The sequence below is a fragment of the Notechis scutatus genome, chromosome Z (assembly GCF_049901735.1).
Source record: "Notechis scutatus isolate UNSWTSFEM ecotype Mainland chromosome Z, rNotScu1.2, whole genome shotgun sequence".
Taxonomy (NCBI): domain Eukaryota; kingdom Metazoa; phylum Chordata; class Lepidosauria; order Squamata; family Elapidae; genus Notechis; species Notechis scutatus.
The window spans coordinates 133,228,379-133,248,003 of record NC_142025.1 but is presented as its reverse complement, the minus strand read 5'-3'; the positions used below and the strand labels follow the sequence as shown (position 1 = coordinate 133,248,003).

Here is a 19,625-nt window from a genome sequence, read left to right as displayed (position 1 = left end):
GAAGTCCAAAGGAATTTAGAACTGTCCTTGGAGAAGGGATGAGTGAACTGTTAAAGAGAAACTTGGACAAGAGATTACAACAGCTTTGCCTCATTTGGCTGACGTGAGAAACTTAGACAAATTTTCAAGTTTGATGCCAGCCTTTCACGAACTATGACACTGCCAGGTATCCAGGAATGCCATTTTACTGTTAAAGGGTATAATATCAGAATCTTTCATTGTGTAATCTCTTATCTGAATCCATTACGGTCTACTCATATCTTTCTCAAGGTTTACTCATAATTCGTTGACACACAGTATGTCATGTACCCGGGGTTGGGGAGATCTGCTTACCCAAAAATCCTTTCCCCTTCCCAGGCTGATGATCCGCAGTGGGAGTAGCACTTTCTCCCCTATCATTTATGATTCTGACATGGATGATGTCCCAGAACGGGGATTGCTAAGTGATGCTCAGTCTCTCATTGTTGAATTGATCAGCGAGGGACCTGCTACGCCCCTCATCCTTAGCCTTCGCTACGAAGGTGAGAACTCAGTCTTTTCTTCCCTTCCCCACATTTTACCTGCTCAAAAACAGTAGAGGTGAGAAAACCGTGATTCTGTTTTGGCAGAATCTCTCCTGGCAGTAGATTCTGACAGTTGGCTATTGGTAACTTTGGGAAGTCATCAAATCAAACAAGCATGACGATATGCAATATTGCGAGCTAAGTGTTGGAAACTTATTTTAGTAAAACAAAATTCTGCTTTGTCATTTAGGGTTGGATAAATTACTACGGTGCAGCAATGAGGCCTCATGCCACTAATAGGTTAAACTGTTGTGGTGCTACAGAAGGCATAACAGTTCTGGGAACTCATTGCTTTCATTCATTTATTGAGTCTGTCATCTGCACCTCTATAACTGTCTGGTTTGGTTCTGCAATCCAACAAGACAGACACAGACTTCAGAGAGTAATTAGGACTGCAGAAAAAACAATTACTACCAACCTGCCTTCAGTCGAGGACCTGTATACTGCACGAGTCAAAAAGAGGACTGTGAAAATATTTACAGACCCCTCACATCCTGGACATAAACTGTTTCAACTCCTACCCTCAAAACGACACTATAGAGCCCTGCACACCAGAACAACTAGACACAAGGACAGGTGTTTTTTTTCCCAAGAACACCATTTTCCTAGTATGATTTGATTGCTTATTTGTACTCTATGGCTATTGTTAAGCGTTGTACCTTATGATTCTTGACTCTTTTCTTTTATGTACACTGAGAGCATTTGCACCAAGACAAATTCCTTGTGTGTCCAATCACACTTGGCCAATAAAAGAATTCTATTCTATTCCAGATTCTGTAAAGAAAAGAGAAGTTTTCAGTGTGGTTAGGACAAAAAATGGGGTTGAGACATATAAAAGTGAAGAAGCAAAGAATCCACAAGAAAGGCTACAAGAGGAAGGGTGAAGAATGGGAAAGATAGGAACTTCAACAGAATGTCAGAGGCAGGGAAGAAGTCATCAGAGAGAAAAGCTGGTGGTAGCTTGAGGGAGAAATGAGTAACATTGATTCAGGACTTTAGCACATTCCTTCAAGAGTAGGCTAAAGGAATTGGGAAGTTAAGTGTGCAGAAAAGAAGACTGTGGAAGATGATCCAAAACTTGGTCAAAGAAACTAGGACCAGAAATAATAAGTTGTAGCTGGATAGATTCTGTTTAAATTTAAGAAAGAACATTCTTACAGTTCCTAATGGCTAAGCTGGCTGGAAGTTGAAGTCCATACATCCTCAAATTGCTTAGATTGAGAAATAGAAGAAACAGATTGTTATCAGAAGGAGCAGTGGGTCAATACTTAGGGCTGGTTTCTCTTCCGATCATCTAAATATTGAAGGAAGAAACATGATAAAGTTGAGAAAAGAGAAACGTCGGCAGGAAAAAAGTGATCAGACATAGAAGGTTGCTGAATGGATACAAAACTTTAGACAAGGAAATAGGTGCAATTTGATTTGACTTGACTGCCTTCTTCTTGTGATTTGACCAAGATGTGGTAATGCAGTAGTTGAATCTGCAATATATACCAGGTCAAAAAAAGATGACCCCATCTTAAAGGAGCTAGTACTGTAATACTTTAGTTTATTGCAATGGGGGAGATCAGAAGCTATAACCTTTATAGGGGCAGTTTTCTGACTTTTTTGCTCCCCCTGGTGGCAGCTTTTGATGAAGATCGATGTTACGAACCCTACCTGGCCCATGGAAATTTCAGCACATCAGACCCTCTGTATCGTACAGGGACCATTGTAGAGTTTGCTTGCAGTGCAGGATACATGCTTGAGCAGGGTCCTTCGGCCATTGAATGCATTGATTCACAAGACCCCCGCTGGAACGAAAGTGAGCCCACCTGCAAAGGTAATCATTCTTCATCTCAAACTCTCCGGCTCAATTTTCTTCCGGAGCCTGATGCTTAATGCCTTTTCTTCTTGATTGCTCTTTTGTGTTTCTGCCTTGCTGCCTGAAAGAGTAATGGTACGTGCTGATGGGGCACAACAGGCCTGAGCAAATTACTGCCATGCCCTGGGTTTTTACGAATTCAGGCACGTGTTTGCACAGCTAAGCAAATTGGAGCAGGGACAGAACAGCCAACGTGATTGGAAGGAGAGGAGAGTTGCGGCAGAGTGTGATCTGTACAAAGTCTGGAAATTAAAATGGGACAGGTGCAGTTCTAAAAACGCCATTTTAGAAGCAAGAACAGTGCATGATCTAGATTCTAGAAAGCTTATTTGCTTAGGGCCGAATGGTTCTGGAAGCAGGCAGTCACATAAACTGGGTTATAGAGTTACTAGAGCCCCACTTCTTTCCTTTAAAAAGGGGCTGATATCCTGTATCAGGAAACTACCGCGGAGGCTAAATGATCTCACTATCCCCTTCATCATTGATCAGAAGTCGATGCAGCTTAATTACAATAGTGTTTTGAAAGTATATTCTGAGACCTTGACTGAGTATGGGAAGGTGGTTTCTCTCTCTCTCTCTCTCTCTTCCCCTCCCTCCCTCCTTCCCTCCCTCTCCCTCTCCATCCCTCTCTCCCCTCCCTCCCTCTTCCTCTCCTCTCTCTCTTTGGAGGACTAGAGATGCAAACCAGGCTAGACGATTGGACTTAAAGTGTTCTCACAACACAACTCTGAATGGAGTTAGTTTAATTCTGAGTGCCTGGCTTTGTTTATGACTAAATTTAACCCCCAGGGCATGGCTCTCTGAGGAGTTCTGGGAGTTGAAATCCACAAGTCTTAAAGTTGCCAGGTTTGGAGACCCCTGCCCTAGGGGGTCAGGGGTGATTAGGTCACCTGACTTCATTTTGGTGGTTTTCACAACACAGTTCTGTAACATTCTCCTCCCACGTTTTGTGAGGCCGCTATTATTTTAATCCAGAAATATAAAAATACTTTAAGTCTAAGGTAATATGGCCAGATCCTTCAGTTCCCACCCTATGGACTCAGCTGTAACCTTTTGAAAGAAATTAGAATGATTTACAAATAAACAGCTAGGAATGTACCCTAATGTAATGCCCCTTTGCCTCCCCCCACCCCAATAGAGCAGATCCTTCAGGTATTGTTGAACTCCAGCAGTGTCAGAAAGAATGGCTAGGTTCCACCTTCTACTTGCTCCAGTAGGCAGGACTGAAATATTTCTAGAAATTCCTAGAATGAGAAACAACACCATTTGTCTTTCCACGTTACCTTTCTGCTAATTCCAGTTCAGGTCTTTTCTTTAATGGCCGAGGAACAAGTGGACACTGGGAGGAGGCGTGACTCTTCAGGAAGGGAGATCTTCTTCCCTCCATTACAGTTCCAGCTATGAGCCACATGCCTCTGGAAGGTCCACATTCTCTCCTTAGGAAGCTGAGGAACTAGGACTAGGTAGAGCCTGGCACGAGTAGGCAGCTGATTCCCCCTATCACCCATCCTGAGAGCACTTCAGTCGAGGAATTCTGGATTTGGACACAGCAGGCAACCATTGCTGGGTTTTGATGTCCATCATTGGAGGCCTTCCCATGTGATGCTCGTTCGATACAGTGCCGTTATGCCTCAGCCCAGCACCTCAACTCTTGCCATTATGAGGGTCAGAAAATGAAGCATTCACTTCCACTTGCAAGAGGGGATACGGGCCTTCCTCAATCTAGTGGAAGGAAAAGGGGAACTTCTCAATGTCTAGTCACTACATCAGATTTGATTGGGATGAGAGAATGATACAACCTTCTCAATCTCATGTTCAGAAAACATCAACTCCCCTCCACTGTCTTCATTTTCAAGACATTTAAATACCGTTTTCCTTATGGGGAGCTCACAAGAGTTAGACTGAATTGCCAGGGGCTGATCTGTGGAAATGCATTATAAATTTGCCATTTCTTTTCTTCACAACCATATTTGACATTCATCCCAGTCTTCTGAATTAGAAGTACAAACTTGGAAGAATCCCAGTGATTTATATGGGATTTGGCAGGAGATACGAATCAACGTCGCAGTGTTTTATCTCTTAAATTGGCTTAGTTGACTTTCATTTGACTTTCATCATGGGGCAGAGGTAGGTTCTTCTGTCAAGATATTTCTTGACATATTTCTGTTCTGTGGGCCAAGTGACTGGATTTCGTTTTTAGGCCTTTGTTTTGTGGCTCTTTTGAGTTCCCTATGCAGACCTACAAACATGGATTTCTTTTTCCTATATTGTCAAAATAATTCTGCAAGTCCTAGAGTCACAGGAAGAGGGGAAGAGGAGAATTGTATCCCCAATCCTCCCAGTAACTTATTTTTACGTATGTCCCAGTTTTCAGGTTACTCTATTCCAGTGAAAGAAAATGAAACGTTGAGAGTCCCCTTCTCTACTGTAGATTGAAGATATCCTTTACTCAGGGGTGGGATGCAAATATTTTTATTACCGGTTCTGTGGGAGTGGCTAGGTGAGAGTGGCCATGTGACTGGGTAGGCGTGGCTTCTTTTTTGCAGAACCCTCACGCTCCTTTTTTGTTGTTTCCTGGGCCTCAGGGAAGCCTCCTGGGAGGCTGTTTTTGCTCCCAGGAGGCTTCCTGAGGCCCCAAAGGCAAAAAAATGGAGCACGGGGGACATGCAGCACCCCCGTGCGCCCCTTTTTGCCTCCTGGGCCTCAGGGAAGCGTCCTGGGTGAAACAGTAAGACAGCGAGAGAGATCCCAGCACAGCTGATCGTTGGAACAGCTGATCGTTGGGAGGAAAAAAAGAAAGAAATATGGTAAGGATATGGGGCGGGAGAGAATGCAGTCAGCAATGTCGTGCAGGCATGATAAGGACTGACTGGGCGGGGGGTTGGGCGGAGAAGGGCGGGGCCGGCCAGGGGCACGATTTGCCGGTTCTCCAAAATCGTGCAGAATCGTAACAACCAATTCTACTGAACCGGTCCAAACCAGTAGAATCCCACCCCTGCCTTTACTTCCTTGTCTTTCTTATTCTATCCGTTTTGTCTTTTGCATTTTCTCTGGAGATCCTGTTCACTCCCTTAAGTGGAAGGGCGGGATATCTTTATTGCTATAATCTTTTAGTCCTGCTTTTTGGAGCAAGTCGAAAGAACTATCCAGTTTTCAATATACCCTCCATCTCTGTAGAAAAGAAATGTCATGGTAACTCCAATATTCTCTTCCTTACCCCTGCAGTAACATTTTTTCACAGCTAGTTGGTGTCATGACCTACAATCCAATTTTCATATTTGATTATTGGGTTATTTTGATAGAGTCACAGGAAGAGGGAAAGAGGAGAATCAGAAAGCATTACAACGCAGAGATGAAGAAAGATGGCTGTCACTATCTTTGCTGAGAGGCACATTTTATCTCTCTTGAATTCTAGGGCAGAGCACAGTGTGTGTCTGGGGGAGGGTCAGGAGGTGAAGGGACTGTTCAATTTGTCTTCCCTTATTGCTTTTTTCATAATCCAAAAGAAAGTGGTGCTCTCTGAGCTTCGTTGTTTCCTTGCAGACGTTTCATTACCCAAACTAGGTTACATCAGCAGAGCTCGGATGGTGTTAGAGTGGTACCTTAGTACTTATTGTTAATTGGTTCCAGGAGGCACAATGAGTACTAAATGAATTTTTCCCATACGGAATAATGAAGACAATCATAAGGCAACCGGCATCGATGAGTTCTAGCTTGTGCGTTGTGTACCAAACAAATTTTTCATTCCATAATGCATTGAGTACCAAATTGGATGTGTTTCAAAGCAGTTGAGTACCAAGGTACCACTGTACCTAGTTTGGGTAATGAAACATCTGCAAGAAAATAACCAAGCTCAGAGAGCACCAAGGACCCCTCATTTAACCCCAAACTACAAATATTCTCCTTTATTAGTACCAAAAGAAATTGGTTTAAACTGATTGAGTAGGTGCACTGCTTCATTCAAGCTATAGCCTTCTCCTGATTATGCATCTTTTCTCTCCAGCATTGTGTGGTGGGGAGCTCTCTGAGCCAACAGGTGTTGTACTTTCTCCTGACTGGCCCCAGTCTTATGGAAAAGGTCAAGACTGCGTATGGGGCATCCGGGTGCAGGAGGAGAAGAGGGTGCTGCTAGACATTGAGATGTAGGTACTTCTGCTACTGCCACCATCAATACCATTCCATTTTCTTGAGGGAGGCCTCCCAACTCAACCAAACCGCTGTGTCCGCATGGTCCCTGAAACCATCTTCCATCATTAGATTGATTGTTGAAATCATTCATTCCATCGATTCATGGAAAGATGTCTATGTACTTTGAAGATCATCTGCTGTGACAAATAGGGTTCCTACTTAGAGGTCATCAACCAGAATGATACAACAAGTTCCTTATATTTATGGAAGGAAGCATCTAGATGGTGAAACATTTTAAATCTTCGGTGCAAAAAAGAGAGGGCTATGTTTAATCTAGTATTTATGCTGTTAGACTTAACTATTTTCTCTTGCATAGATCTGTCAAAGTTGGGCTAAAGTGACAATAGATGGCCCAGAACAGAAGGAAGGGATTATTTAAGTCCCGTTTTAGAATCATTTCCCTCTCAATGATTTTAAAAATTTAGAAGCACAAGAAAGCTTGTCCAAAGCAACAAACTGAATCCATACATGTGTCCACAACCATATAACAACAGAATCATTCTAGAGAGCTGTTAAGTCAAGAGATATACACTCAAGAGTTAGAAAGTTCTCTGCAAATCACAGTAACATCAGTATGGCAATATTTCTTTAAAACCCTGAAGAATTTTATGCATTTACATGTGGTTAGGCACTAGATATAATGTATTTGTTTGTTATCCCTCAACAATCTTCAGAATCTAGGTAGTATACCACTTGCAGTTTCCGAGTTGTCTTCAAAAGCAGTCCTCCATTATAGGAATATGGTCAGGTGATAGGAGGTTGCTTTGGCTAAGGTTTCCTTGTCCAAGTAGGAGCCTATCTGGTACACCAACTGAACATGTTCAAACAGAGCTTTGTATCCAAGAGGATCCCCCAAGGATGGGGAGAGGGAGCACAGTCCTATCTAGAAAAACCAGCCAGCAGAATTTATGTTTCCAAGAAGCCAAGATATTTACACACGAAGAGCACACATCTTAGCATGGTTTTGTCTGAACTTGTTTTTCTCCATACAATCCAGTATGGCTGCTTACCCTGATCCAGATTTCTCTAATATCACTGGCTGTGCCTGTGGTGACTACAGGCTTAATGGTGTTTCCCACATAACTACTGGCTAAAACTCTTCATTCAGGTTGGAGGAGATCCACAGCAAAGTAGCACTCTAACCTTCAACCCTTTCAGATAGTTGAGAAGATACCATGGCTGATGGCACTTAAATGTCAATGAAAAAATGTAATAGGACTAGGAGGGGGCAATAGATCATCCAGAGGAAGATTGTCTATCAGTGTGACCAGTCTCTGTCCAATGATTAAACAGAAACACTTCCTCTTAGATGCTCTGAGTATGATTCCCATCATGTTTTCAATAAAGTGAGATTATGAAAATGCTCTTCCGTTTTCCAAAACATATGGTTCGTGAAAATGATCTTACAAGTTACATTGAACCTTAATAAAGACTAGGCCTGAAAAAAAAACTGCTTGTTGCTGCTTTAAGAAATCCACTTATTAAAGTTAATACAGCAATTGATGTAGGAGATCTTGAAGCCTGAAAAGAAAGCTTGCATATGTGACGTCAAAATAGCAGGCATCTACAATGGTGAATGTGTCTGTGTGTGTGAAGAACAACACAGGGAATTACTTCCAAGTAGTTTCTTCATTGTTGTTCACCTACAGACAAAATTTTCCAGACTAAAGCAACTATCTGCATAACTACAGATATATAGATAACTACAGATATACTCTGCAAACTGCTAGAGAGGGACCATCCTTTCCCTCTTCTTGCCCACCAGATATTATAAGCTGCGCTGCCTTTTTGCCCTCAGGGAGGCAGCTCCCCCCTTCTATGTCATCCCTGACATTCCCTCACAGCCCATTCTGAGACTGTAGTGGAATGTAGTCTGGATTCCATCCTGGGACTCCAGTCTACATTCCACCACAGTGTCAGAATGGAGGATGTGACAGGCAATTGAAATCATTTCTTTTTAATGTATATCATACGCATGAAAGAAAAGTGCAAGCCAATGCATCTACCTTCTAATATTATTGACATCTGTTCCTCTTCTGGGGATCCTTTTAGATCCAAAGATCCACTAATTCAGAATCATCTTGGAGTGGACTCAGCTTGACCTCTATATTAATACTTTTTTCCACTTAGAGGTTCCAATTTTACTTACTGGTTGAAGAAAACTCCATGCTTCCCATCCATGCTTGAGTCTCGGCACTCACTTGCCCTTCACTTTGGATGCATGAAATAACAAAAATAGGTTGTGGACTCCTTCACTTTCCTTTTCCTCTTTCAACAGTCCTTCCTCTTTGTCTTCTCCTTCTTCCCAATTCCCCTGCTAGCCTCAACATCCGCAAATCTGATGTGTTGACTGTTTTCGATGGAGGAGACTTAACTGCCCGGATCCTCGGCCAGTACCTTGGTCCCCATCCTCGGTTCAGCATTTATTCTTCAGGCCCAGCAGTCACCCTGCAGTTCCAGTCAGACCCGGGTGACCCACTTTTCGGTCTCAGCCAGGGGTTCCTGGTGCGCTATAAGGGTATGAGAAAAGGCTATGATTGATATGCTTGGGGAAAACAGGGGGAGGGAGAGAGAGAGGGAAGGAGGGAGAGAGGGAGGAAGGGAGAGAGAAAGAGAGGGAGCGGGGGGAGAGGGAGAGAGAAAATGAGAGAGGGAGAGAAGGAGAGAGGGAAAGGAAAGAGAAAGAGGGAGAGAGAGAAAGAGAGAGGGAGAGAGGGAGGTGAGAGAGGGAAAGTGGGAGAGAGAAAGAGAGAGAGGGACAGGGACAGGGAGGGAGAGGGAGGGGAGAGAGGGAGAGGGAGAGAAAGAGAGAGGGATGGAGAAAAAGAGAGAGGGAGGGAGAGGGAGGGAGAAAGAGAGGGAGGGGGAGGGAGAGAGAGAGAGAGAAAAGTTGGTGTAAAATGATGCCTGCTGACACATCCTATGAAGATGGTTTAAGAAGTTATCCTATCTTCAAAAAGATTTCCAGAAGCTTCTTGGGCTGAGAATGGATGGGAACGTTTGTATGATGCATTTGTTTCAGATCAGAAACAGAAGAAGGAAAAGGAAAGCGCTCAAATACAGCTGTGATATTTTTGCCCAGTTGTAATTTTAGCAGCAATAGATTGAAGAAGAAGAAAAGGGACAGAAGTGTTGCTTAAATGCCATTCTGAAGGACAGTATAAAGTTTAAACACAGAGTGTGTGTCATAGGAGTATTCTTGTAACCGTGCAACTGGGTGTTAGTTGGGGAGCCTTTAATTTGGATTTCTGAGCAGGGCTGTTGGTCCTTTCTAACAATTCGATTGTATGAGTTGCTTACAGAGACGAACTCCTGACATGAAATGGAAAAGTGGGAAAACAGAAATGAAATTTGGTGAGGAGAGATAGGACAGTACACTAATGAGGTTACTTAGTTTGGTAATGAAATACCTGGAAGAAAACAGACAAGTTCAGAGAGTAACAAAAAGGCCCCACAGTTCAACTTTGAACTACAAATATTATCTTCTATATTAGACAGGACAGTGCCTGGCAGAATGTAGTCCTTACATCCTATCCTCCCCTGCCCTCCCCTCCTCTCTCCCCTCCCCCCTCCCCTTCTCTCCTCTCTTCACAGAGGTTCCACAAAATGACACTTGTCCCGAGCTGCCAGAGGTGGAGTTTGGTTGGTGCACAGCTTCTCATACCGCTGTTATCCGTGGCACAGTCGTAACCTACCAATGTGAGCCAGGCTATGACATTGTGGGCTCCGACATTCTCACCTGCCAGTGGGATCTATCATGGAGCAACAGCCCACCTACTTGCCAGAAGAGTAAGTCTTCCTGATGCTAAAATAGGTGGTAAGGATACTCCACATTAGGATTTATCTAAGCACGAAGAAGGAAGTGTGAAAGACCATGGGAGACAGGTGCAAAAAGGGGAGGAGTTTAGTGGGCATGGGGAGAGACACACAACCCAGAAGTGGGGGCTGTGGGAAGACAACCTTCAGAGTGAGCTTCCACTTTGACTAGAAGCTTACTTTTTTCATTTTTCAAGATTAGGTTGTTGTTATCATAATTAACATTATACCAACTAGCATTAAAAATGCCTTTCTTGAATCTGTGTGATTCTCAGTTTTTGTGTTGCCAGCTATGTAGAGCCTATTGTGTGGGGCGGTGGGGAATAGACAAAATATTGTTGAAGGAAGAACATTTTGGACATAAAAAGCATTATGAATCCTGGGTTTGTTGGAAGAAAAATCCGGTCTGGTTCCAAGCTAGGAGAAAGGCGCTGGGAATAAAATGGGGGCTGATTGGAAAGAAGGACTCTTGTTTCATGATGAGCAAAACCAACAACAGCATGCAGTTCTGGGACAGCTGACAAATTACCTTGATGAATGCAAGGATTTTTATATAGTTTGCAATATTTTTTTAATTTTGAGGTTTGTTTGTGTGCTTTTATTATTTGATTGGTGGTGGGTTAATCCTATGTAGGACATGATAGATTATGTCCTGTCCTTAACCCCACCAATCTTGGAAGGTGTTTTATATGTGAATAGATTGGCCCAGTCTTTTTGGGCCAATATTTTGGGCTCACAAAATATCCATCTGTTAAAGACTTCAGGTATCTGCTGGAGGCTGTTGGGGCAAATATCTTTGTTAAGATTTTTCTCCATTTCTACTTTGGGGAAATACAATATTCTGCCTCTTTTAATATTCTACAAACTATTTTATTCTTCCGGGGGTGGGGTTTCACCCAGGTTGCTGCCATGAGAGATGGGGTGGGGTGCAGTGGTAGGATTCAAAGATTTTTATCACCGGTTCAGTGGGCGTGGCTTGGTGGGCGCGCCAAATGCGCACTTTGCGCAGGTGCACCTACCAATTCACCTCCTGCAATCTTGCGCTCTCCCTGTCGCTTCAGCAGCTGCTGCACAGTACTCTGATGTACCGTGCAAAGCAGCTGCACTGCAAAAGCAGGAAATAAAGGTGAATATGGGAGCCCAGATGGGCGGGTGGGCCCAACAGCAAAGAGTGGTGAATAGAACCGGTTCGGTCTTCGCTACTCATCAATGCTACCGGCATCTGAACCGGTAGAGTACCACCACTGGTGAGGTGTAGGCTTTTCTTTTAATAGGTTTTATTATAGGGTAGGGTTTCTTAGTTTTGTAAGCTGCCCAGAGTCGCCTATATGTGAGTTGGGTGGGTATATACACTTATTTATAACTAAAATAAATAAATAAACATCAGCGTGGACTATGGAAAACTTTGATGCACCATTTTGGATTTTCTAATAGAGCTTTTGGTCCATCATTTGTAGAGTCTTTGCGTCACTTCAGAAGGAAAGTTGAAACATTCCAGGAGTAGAATGGCACTCACATAGTCAGATATGATTCCTGAACTGAGAACCAGAGGGAAGTACAGTGGCCCCTTCTCACACTTAATTACACCTTTTCTTTCCCCAAGTTATAAATTGTGCTGATCCTGGAGAGATTAGCAACGGGAAACGGAGCGTCTCAGACCGACATTTCTCCATTGGCTCTCATGTCCAGTACTTCTGTCATGAGGGCTACGTAGTGGAAGGGAGCAACACACTCACCTGCTACAACCGGGATACGGGCACCCCTAAATGGAGCGACCGAGTACCCAAGTGTGTCTGTAAGTAAAAGCAGGGGAAGGAAAAGGCAAATGGAGGGGAGGGAGAGAAGGACTGAGAAGAACTGGGAGGGTCTTTAAAGCAGCAAAGTACAGGACTGTACATTTTGACAAGAGTTTAGCTGGTCTGATTGGCTATAGGGAGGTTTCAACTTATGAGTGGTCACTTAGCAACTGTTCAAAGTTATGGTGAAGCTATCTTGGGGCTATTTACAACCTGGATTGAAGTTCTGATAGCCCCTCCCCCCATCACATGATGAAACTTTGGGGGCTCAGCAGCATGGCTACATTTACAGCCATTTGCATATCCTGCAGTCACATCATTGCATTTTGTTAGAGTGTGCACAGTGTGACTAGGTGAGACAATCCAGGAGCAAATGCAGTACAAAGAGGTTTGTATTTACATATAGTGGTTTTATCCCTACAAAGCATATATACATACAAGTGCTTTGATTCAGGCCTTGAACAAACAGCAATCAGTAACCAGCTACACCATGGAAGCATACATGGAGAGAGAGAGATACGCCCTCACAGGTCTCTCTTATATTACAGCCTCTTAAAGTGGTAGCAGTCAAATATCCCTGCTGACTCATTGCAACCATTGCATCATCAGTACAACACTACAGTATTACAACATTACAGCAGCTGGTCAGCTATTAAATCATCATTACCCTGACACATTTTAAGATAGTTTTCTCAAACATCAACACTAACTTTTGGTTTCTGGCAAAACTTCATTCATTATAAGCCTTTGGTTCATTTAATGACCGCAATGCTCACTTAACGACCACCACAAAAAGGTGGTAAAATTGGGTTGGTTATTTGACTGGTATGTTTTATGACCATTATCACTTGCAACCATGATGGCCGGGCTCCATGACAGTCATAAGTTGAGGACTACCTGTATTGGATTTTCTTGGTGTGATCCTCTAATTAATATAAGGCTCGTTCACTTCAGTATATTTTTTATGTGTTTAAATAGGAAGGGAAACTATGCCCTTTTCTCTAAGGATATCAGAAGCAGGAAATATATCACTGATCCCGTAGAACAAGCTTGCCAAGACCTGAGCAGCATAAAAACACTTTTAAGCTCCTGAATCACATCCCTACTTAAAGACATGTCAATACTGTCAGACGTTTCGCTTCTCATCCAAGAAGCTTCTTCAGCTCTGACTGGATGGTGGGGAATGGAAGGATTTATACTCCTTGCAAACAGCCAGGCATTTGCATTCTTTTAGTGAGCGAGTCAGTCGTTAAGGCCACCTGGATTTTATCTGTATCATCAGGATCACCTGAGTGATGCAAATGGATGTGGAGGCGCCTTTCTTAGAAGTGCTGAAAGGACGGTGGTGTAGATTGGAAATAGAGGACATCGCACCCTTCCTCTTCTGCTGAGAGAGGGCTGTTTAATTTTGGCATAGATGGCCCCTTTGACCCCTCTTTCAAACCAGTGGTCCTTTCTGTCCAAAATGTGGACCACTGTCTTTTAAGAGAGTCGTGACACAGTCACATTAGAATTCAATACTGCTCACTCCTGGAGTTCAATTGTGAGCAGCTCAAGGTTGACTCAGCCTTTCATCCTTCCAAGGTCGGTAAGACGAGGACGCAGATTGTTGGTGGCAATAGGCTGACTCTGTAAACCGCTTACAAGCGCCGTGAAGCAGTGCATACTGTAAATCCAAGTGCTATTGCTATTAAATGCAGATGAACTACTGAATCATGTTCCTGATGGGTTTGTTCTCCTATGTTGTGCCATGCATTTAGGAAGTGGTTGTTTTGCTTCACCAATGTACAGATCTGCACATGTCTCATGGCATGGTACTGCAGGTGGCTCAGTTTGTGTCTGGGTGTTTTATCGTTGCGGTGGACAAGCTTCTGCCTTAGTGTATTCTTGGGTTAAAAGCATGAAGGGATGTTGTGTTGGTTGAAGATCTCAAGCTTTTCAGGACGATCTTCCATTCCCCACCATCCAGTCAGAGCTGAAGAAGCTTCTTGGATGAGAAGCAAAACGTCTTCAAAGAAAAACAAGAAAGTCCAGTTGCCTCTTGAAAAAAGTTGCCTCTTGCACAGACAATAGACTGAATTTAATTCTGCTCAATATTAATTTTATTGCTTTATAAAAAAAAGCAGGAAAGAACAATTTTGATTAGCCATACTGGTAAGAATACAGGTTATATCTTATTTACATTTGATTTCTAATTTCTGATTGACCTCACATGGGCCATACAGGGACAGCCAAAGGGCTGGATGTGACCCGGGGGGCATAAAATGCCCAGGTCTGGCTTCTACTGTCTCCTCTATCAGTGATAGTCAACCTGTGGCCTCAGGGCCAAATGTGTTTCCTGAAACTCTTTGTGGCCCCATTTCCTTTTTCCAGTGAAATATGAGCCTTGCCTGAACCCCGGTGTTCCAGAGAACGGGTACCAAACTCTTTACAAGCATCACTACCAAGCAGGAGAGTCTCTGCGCTTCTTCTGCTATGAGGGCTTTGAGCTTATAGGAGAAGTGACAATCACCTGCATACCAGGACATCCATCCCAATGGACCAGCCAGCCACCCCTCTGCAAAGGTATGGGGTCCCTTTCCCCATCGAATATGGCTCTCACTCGCTGTTTTGTGACCCTCTGCTTTGTTTGCCTGACATTTTTCTTTAAATGGTCTCTTTCTCTCCACCAGTGGCCTATGAGGAGTTATTGGATGACCGGAAACTGGAGGTGAGTGGGAAGAAGCTTGGGAAGGGATTCTGGGAGGATGACAAGCATTGTGATTTTTTATTTTATTTTTTATTTATTTTATTTTGTCAAGTGATTATAAGATAACAGGTGTAAGTATAAACATAGTTATGAATACATGAAATGGGTACATATAAGAAAAATAAAAAGAAACAATAGGACAGGGATGGTAGGCACATTGGTGCGCTTATGCATGCCCCCTACAGACCTCTTAGGAAAGGGGTGAGGTCAATAGTAGAAAGTCTAAAGTTGAAGTTTTTGGAGTTTGGGGAAGAAACCACAGAGTCAGGTAGAGTATTCCAGACATTGACCACTCTGTTGCTGAAGTCGTATTTTCTGTAGTCAAGTTTGGTGCGGTTAACCTTGAGTCTGTATCTATTGTGTGCTCTTGTATTGTTATGGTTGAAGCTGAAGTATTCATTTGCAGGTAGGACATTGCAATGTATGATTTTATATCCTATACTTAGATCGGACCGAAGGCGGCGTAGTTCTAGGTTTTCTAGTCTTTATCATTATCATCCTCCCTCCCTCCCTCCCTCTCTTCTGCTCAAACAGCAGGTGGAAGTCGTAGCTAAGGGGACCAGGTGTGCCAGACCCTGTACCAGACCTCAGTAAACTCATGACTTATGTCCAATTGATAGGACTATTGCAGTGTGCTCTAAATGGGGCTGTCTTTGGAGACAATCCAGAAGGTGCAGCTGGTACAAAATGCAACAGAAAGATTTTTGCCAACACAACTCACCAGTATAGAATTGCACTTATAGTACAGTGACTGCATTGGTTGCCAATAGACCTGCAGATCCAATTCAACGTGCTGGTCACTACACTTGAAGCTCTAAAATGGTGCAGGATACTTCAATCCATGCCTTGTCTGAATGTAATCTGCCCATCTCATCCCTTCATTCAGAGGAGGCCTGGAGTCCTTCCCCTCTCAAAGACCCCGAGGGGGGACGGACATATCTGGTTTTCTCTGTAGTAGCTCCCATCCTATGGAATATTCTCTCCCAAGAAATACATGCAACTTCCACCTTGCTGTAATTCTAGAAACAGGTTACACCCATTTCTTTTTAATGACCTTTCAAACCCAGCTGTGGGCACCTATTTTGGATTTTATTTCACAAGTTATCTTTGTTTGTTTTTTTGTGGCTGTCTTTGACATATTCTAATTTCCTTATTGTTATACTTTTGGGTTTTGTTTTAGTTCATTTGGGATTGGGGTGGGCTATAGATTCTGAAAAATAAAATGAAATAAAAAGTTGCATACTACACGAGTCAAAAAGAGGGCTGTGAAAATATTTACAAGACCCCTGGACATAACTCCAACTCTCCTACCCTCAAAACGACGCTATAGAGCACTGCATATCAGAAAAACTAGACACAAGAATAGTTTTTTTCCTGCCATCACTCTACTAAACAAATAATTCCCTCAACACTGTCTAATTATTTACTAAGTCTGCATTACTATTACTATTAATCCTCCCATCCTTCCTTTCACCCATCTCCTCCCACTTATGACTGTATGACTGTAACCTTGCTGCTTGTATCCTAACAATTTTTATTGACTGTTTCCTAGTATGATTTGATTGCTTATTGTACTCTATGGCTATTGTTAAGCGTTGTACCTGATGATTCTTGACTCTTGACGAACGTATCTTTTCTTTTATATACACTGAGAGCATTTGCACCAAGACAAATTCCTTGTGTGTCCATTCACACTTGACCAATAAAAGAATTCTATTCTATTCTAAAAAGTTCAGTGGAATGTTTGATACACACACCTCCCACATTCCACCTTTTTCTTTCTTCTTGTAGTCACCCAGACCACAGATCCTTCCCACCAGATGGAAGGCGGCAACATTGCCTTGGCAATCTTCCTCCCCATCATTCTCGTCATCCTGCTAATTGGAGGCATCTACATCTACTACACGAAGTGAGTCATATCAAATTAATTTTTGTTTGCTTTACTCAGTGGGCATCTAAGTGCCATTAGACTCTGTGAGTTGATTCCAGTTAAGTCGCATTATTTATTTATTTAATTTTTTGTTTTGTTTTGTTTTGTTTTATTATATCTGTTATTTAGCCCATCTCCCCTACAATGTGACTATGGAAGACAGAGATGTTGTTTAATTGTAAATAGAGGCGAACTGGAATTTAATTCCATTTCAAATATTTTAACCTGAAAACCCTACACAGTTCAAATTCCCAGGAGCAAGGAGACAATTATAATAATTTGTCTACTTGGTGACATTGGAAATGCATTTTACACAGAAAAGCAGTTTTTTCCTTTACACACAGACACACACACACAGACACACACACACACGGTTTCTAAGTTTAAACTGTAGCATAAAAATGCCTTCCAGTCATGAACTTGAGTTATCTGGTTTTATATGAATACCTCACTGCTTTTAATTAAAACCATATATAATGCCTTCCCAACATACATTTAAAAGAGAGGAAAATGACTTAATACTGCAATTGTATAATCAGTTCAAGACCAAGATCATTTATATATCAAGTTATAATAAAAGCTCCCCATGTATGGCCAGAAGGAGCTTTGATCCTGCCAAATCAGCAAGTTTAAAGTTTTACACCTTCAAGAACAGGGTCTTCAATTCCCAGGCCATGGCCCACTCCTGGCGCTTGAGATGTTCGGAATCAGGCCATGGAAATCCCCCCACTGGTCCACAAAGCCGGAAAGGTTGGGGAACTCTGAATTCTAGAAAGTATTAGCCCCTGTCCATGCCTGCCACTAAGCATAGCTAGAGTATCCTACTGAATGTTTATCAGTTTTGTTTCTTTGAATGGCCTTGGTCTCAGGTATAAAATAAAGTCAACATCTGGACAAAAATGTGATTGATGGTTAGATTAATTTTGTTGTGATACTTTTGGCTGATACTTACTAAATAAGTAAAGCAAAAATGTGGACATTGTCACTGAAATTTTGTATTTTACTGCACCAAAACAAGTTGGAAGTCGCTTCCCCACCTTTTACCTCACACTCCCTTCTTTTCTTTACCTTCCTCCTTTCCCCCATTATCTTTGTTTCTCTTTGTATTTTATAATAAACTTGAATAATTTCTTTTTTAAAAAAAGAAAATGTGATTGAAATGTTGGATGGGCACAGAATATAGGAAGCTGCTTAATAGCCAATCAGACAGTTGGTTTATCAAATTCCCTCAGAGAAGGTCGTTGCATTTGAAAATGCTGTTGACCAATTCTGAACCATCCAAATGCAAAGTATATAATCTCCTCCACTGGGTTACTTCTGTAAGATACAATCCATGGAGCTGTACCATTAAAATGAATCTGATTTTCCAAACTGGTAAATGCTGATTGTTTCAATCCACTCTCTTCTTCTTTTACTTTCCTGCAGATTCCAAGGAAAAACTCTCTTTGGCTTCTCCTTTTCCAGCTCTCACAGCTACAGCCCCATCACTGTAGAATCTGATTTCAACAACCCTCTCTACGAGGCTGGGGTGAGCTGCAGAGGCTCAACCAAGCCATTGTTCTATAGTACCCCCCCCCCTTTTTTTTTTAAGAGCTCTGATTAAGGAGAGTTGACTTATTCCGGTTCTTCATTTTCCCCTCTCTCACTGCTGTTTTCAATCTCTTGCAATCCTGCTGCAGTTCTGTATAGATTATTTATCCCAGATTTGGGCTGTAAAATTAGAGTTAGCCATTAGATCTCTTGGAAGAAATATAGCGGTTCCTACCCATACTGCCATCAAGTGGTCATTTTGCAACCTGGATGTGTTTATTTATTTATTTTTATTTATTTATTTGATTTGCCAATTGTTTACAAGATAATAAGTATAAGTGTATACATAGTTGTGAATACATGAAATGGGTACATATAAGAAAAATAAAAGAATAAGAGAAACAATAGGACAGGGACGGTAGGCACGTTGGTGCGCTTATGCACGCCCCCTACAGACCTCTTAGGAAAGGGGTGAGGTCAATAGTAGACAGTCTAAGGTTAAAGTTTTTGGGGTTTGGGGAAGAAACTACAGAGTCGGGTAGAGTATTCCAGACATTGACCACTCTGTTGCTGAAGTCGTATTTCCTGCAATCAAGTTTGGTGCGGTTAACTTTGAGTTTGTATCTATTGTTTGCTCTTGTGTTGTTATGGTTGAAGCTGAAGTATTCATTGACAGGTAGGACATTGCAATGTATGATTTTATATACCATGCTTAAATCAGACCGAAGGCAGGCGTAATTCAAGGTTTTCTAGTTCTAGAATTTCAAGTCTGGTGGCATAAGGTATTCTACAACGAGTAGAGGAGTGGAGAACTCTTCTTGTGAAATATTTCTGGACTTTCTCAATTGTGCTAATATCAGATACGTAATGTGGGTTCCAGACTGATGAACTGTATTCGAGTATTGGTCTAGCAAATGTTTTGTATGCTCTAGTTAGTAGTGTGATATTACCAGAGAAAAAGCTACGTAGGATTAGGTTAACAACTCTTAATGCCTTTTTGGCTATGTAGTTGCAGTGGGCTCTAGCACTTAGATCATTAGAGGTGAGTATTCCAAGGTCCTTTACAGAGCTTGGGTCATCAACAAGATCTTGATTATTCAGCTTGTATTTTATTTTCTGATTTTTTTTGCCAATATGTAAGACAGAGCATTTATTTGTTGAGATTTGAAGTTGCCATTTGTTTTGACCA

The 19,625-nt window shown here is 42.2% G+C and overlaps 1 protein-coding gene across 3 annotated transcripts in view; it reads left to right on the top strand.

Moving 5' to 3' along the window:
• SEZ6L2 (seizure related 6 homolog like 2) overlaps positions 1-19,625 on the top strand; it is a 38,967-nt gene that overhangs the window by 14,374 nt on the left and 4,968 nt on the right. For 2 of the 3 annotated variants that reach the window (XM_087944982.1, XM_087944981.1), the window contains 10 exons: positions 358-521; positions 2,191-2,385; positions 6,431-6,569; positions 8,937-9,133; positions 10,210-10,404; positions 12,035-12,226; positions 14,601-14,792; positions 14,900-14,936; positions 16,766-16,885; positions 18,332-18,434. In XM_087944982.1, the coding sequence (XP_087801108.1) occupies positions 358-521; positions 2,191-2,385; positions 6,431-6,569; positions 8,937-9,133; positions 10,210-10,404; positions 12,035-12,226; positions 14,601-14,792; positions 14,900-14,936; positions 16,766-16,885; positions 18,332-18,434 (1,534 nt within the window). The remainder of the gene's footprint in view (positions 1-357; positions 522-2,190; positions 2,386-6,430; positions 6,570-8,936; positions 9,134-10,209; positions 10,405-12,034; positions 12,227-14,600; positions 14,793-14,899; positions 14,937-16,765; positions 16,886-18,331; positions 18,435-19,625) is intronic. The other variant, XM_087944983.1, reaches the window with a different exon arrangement.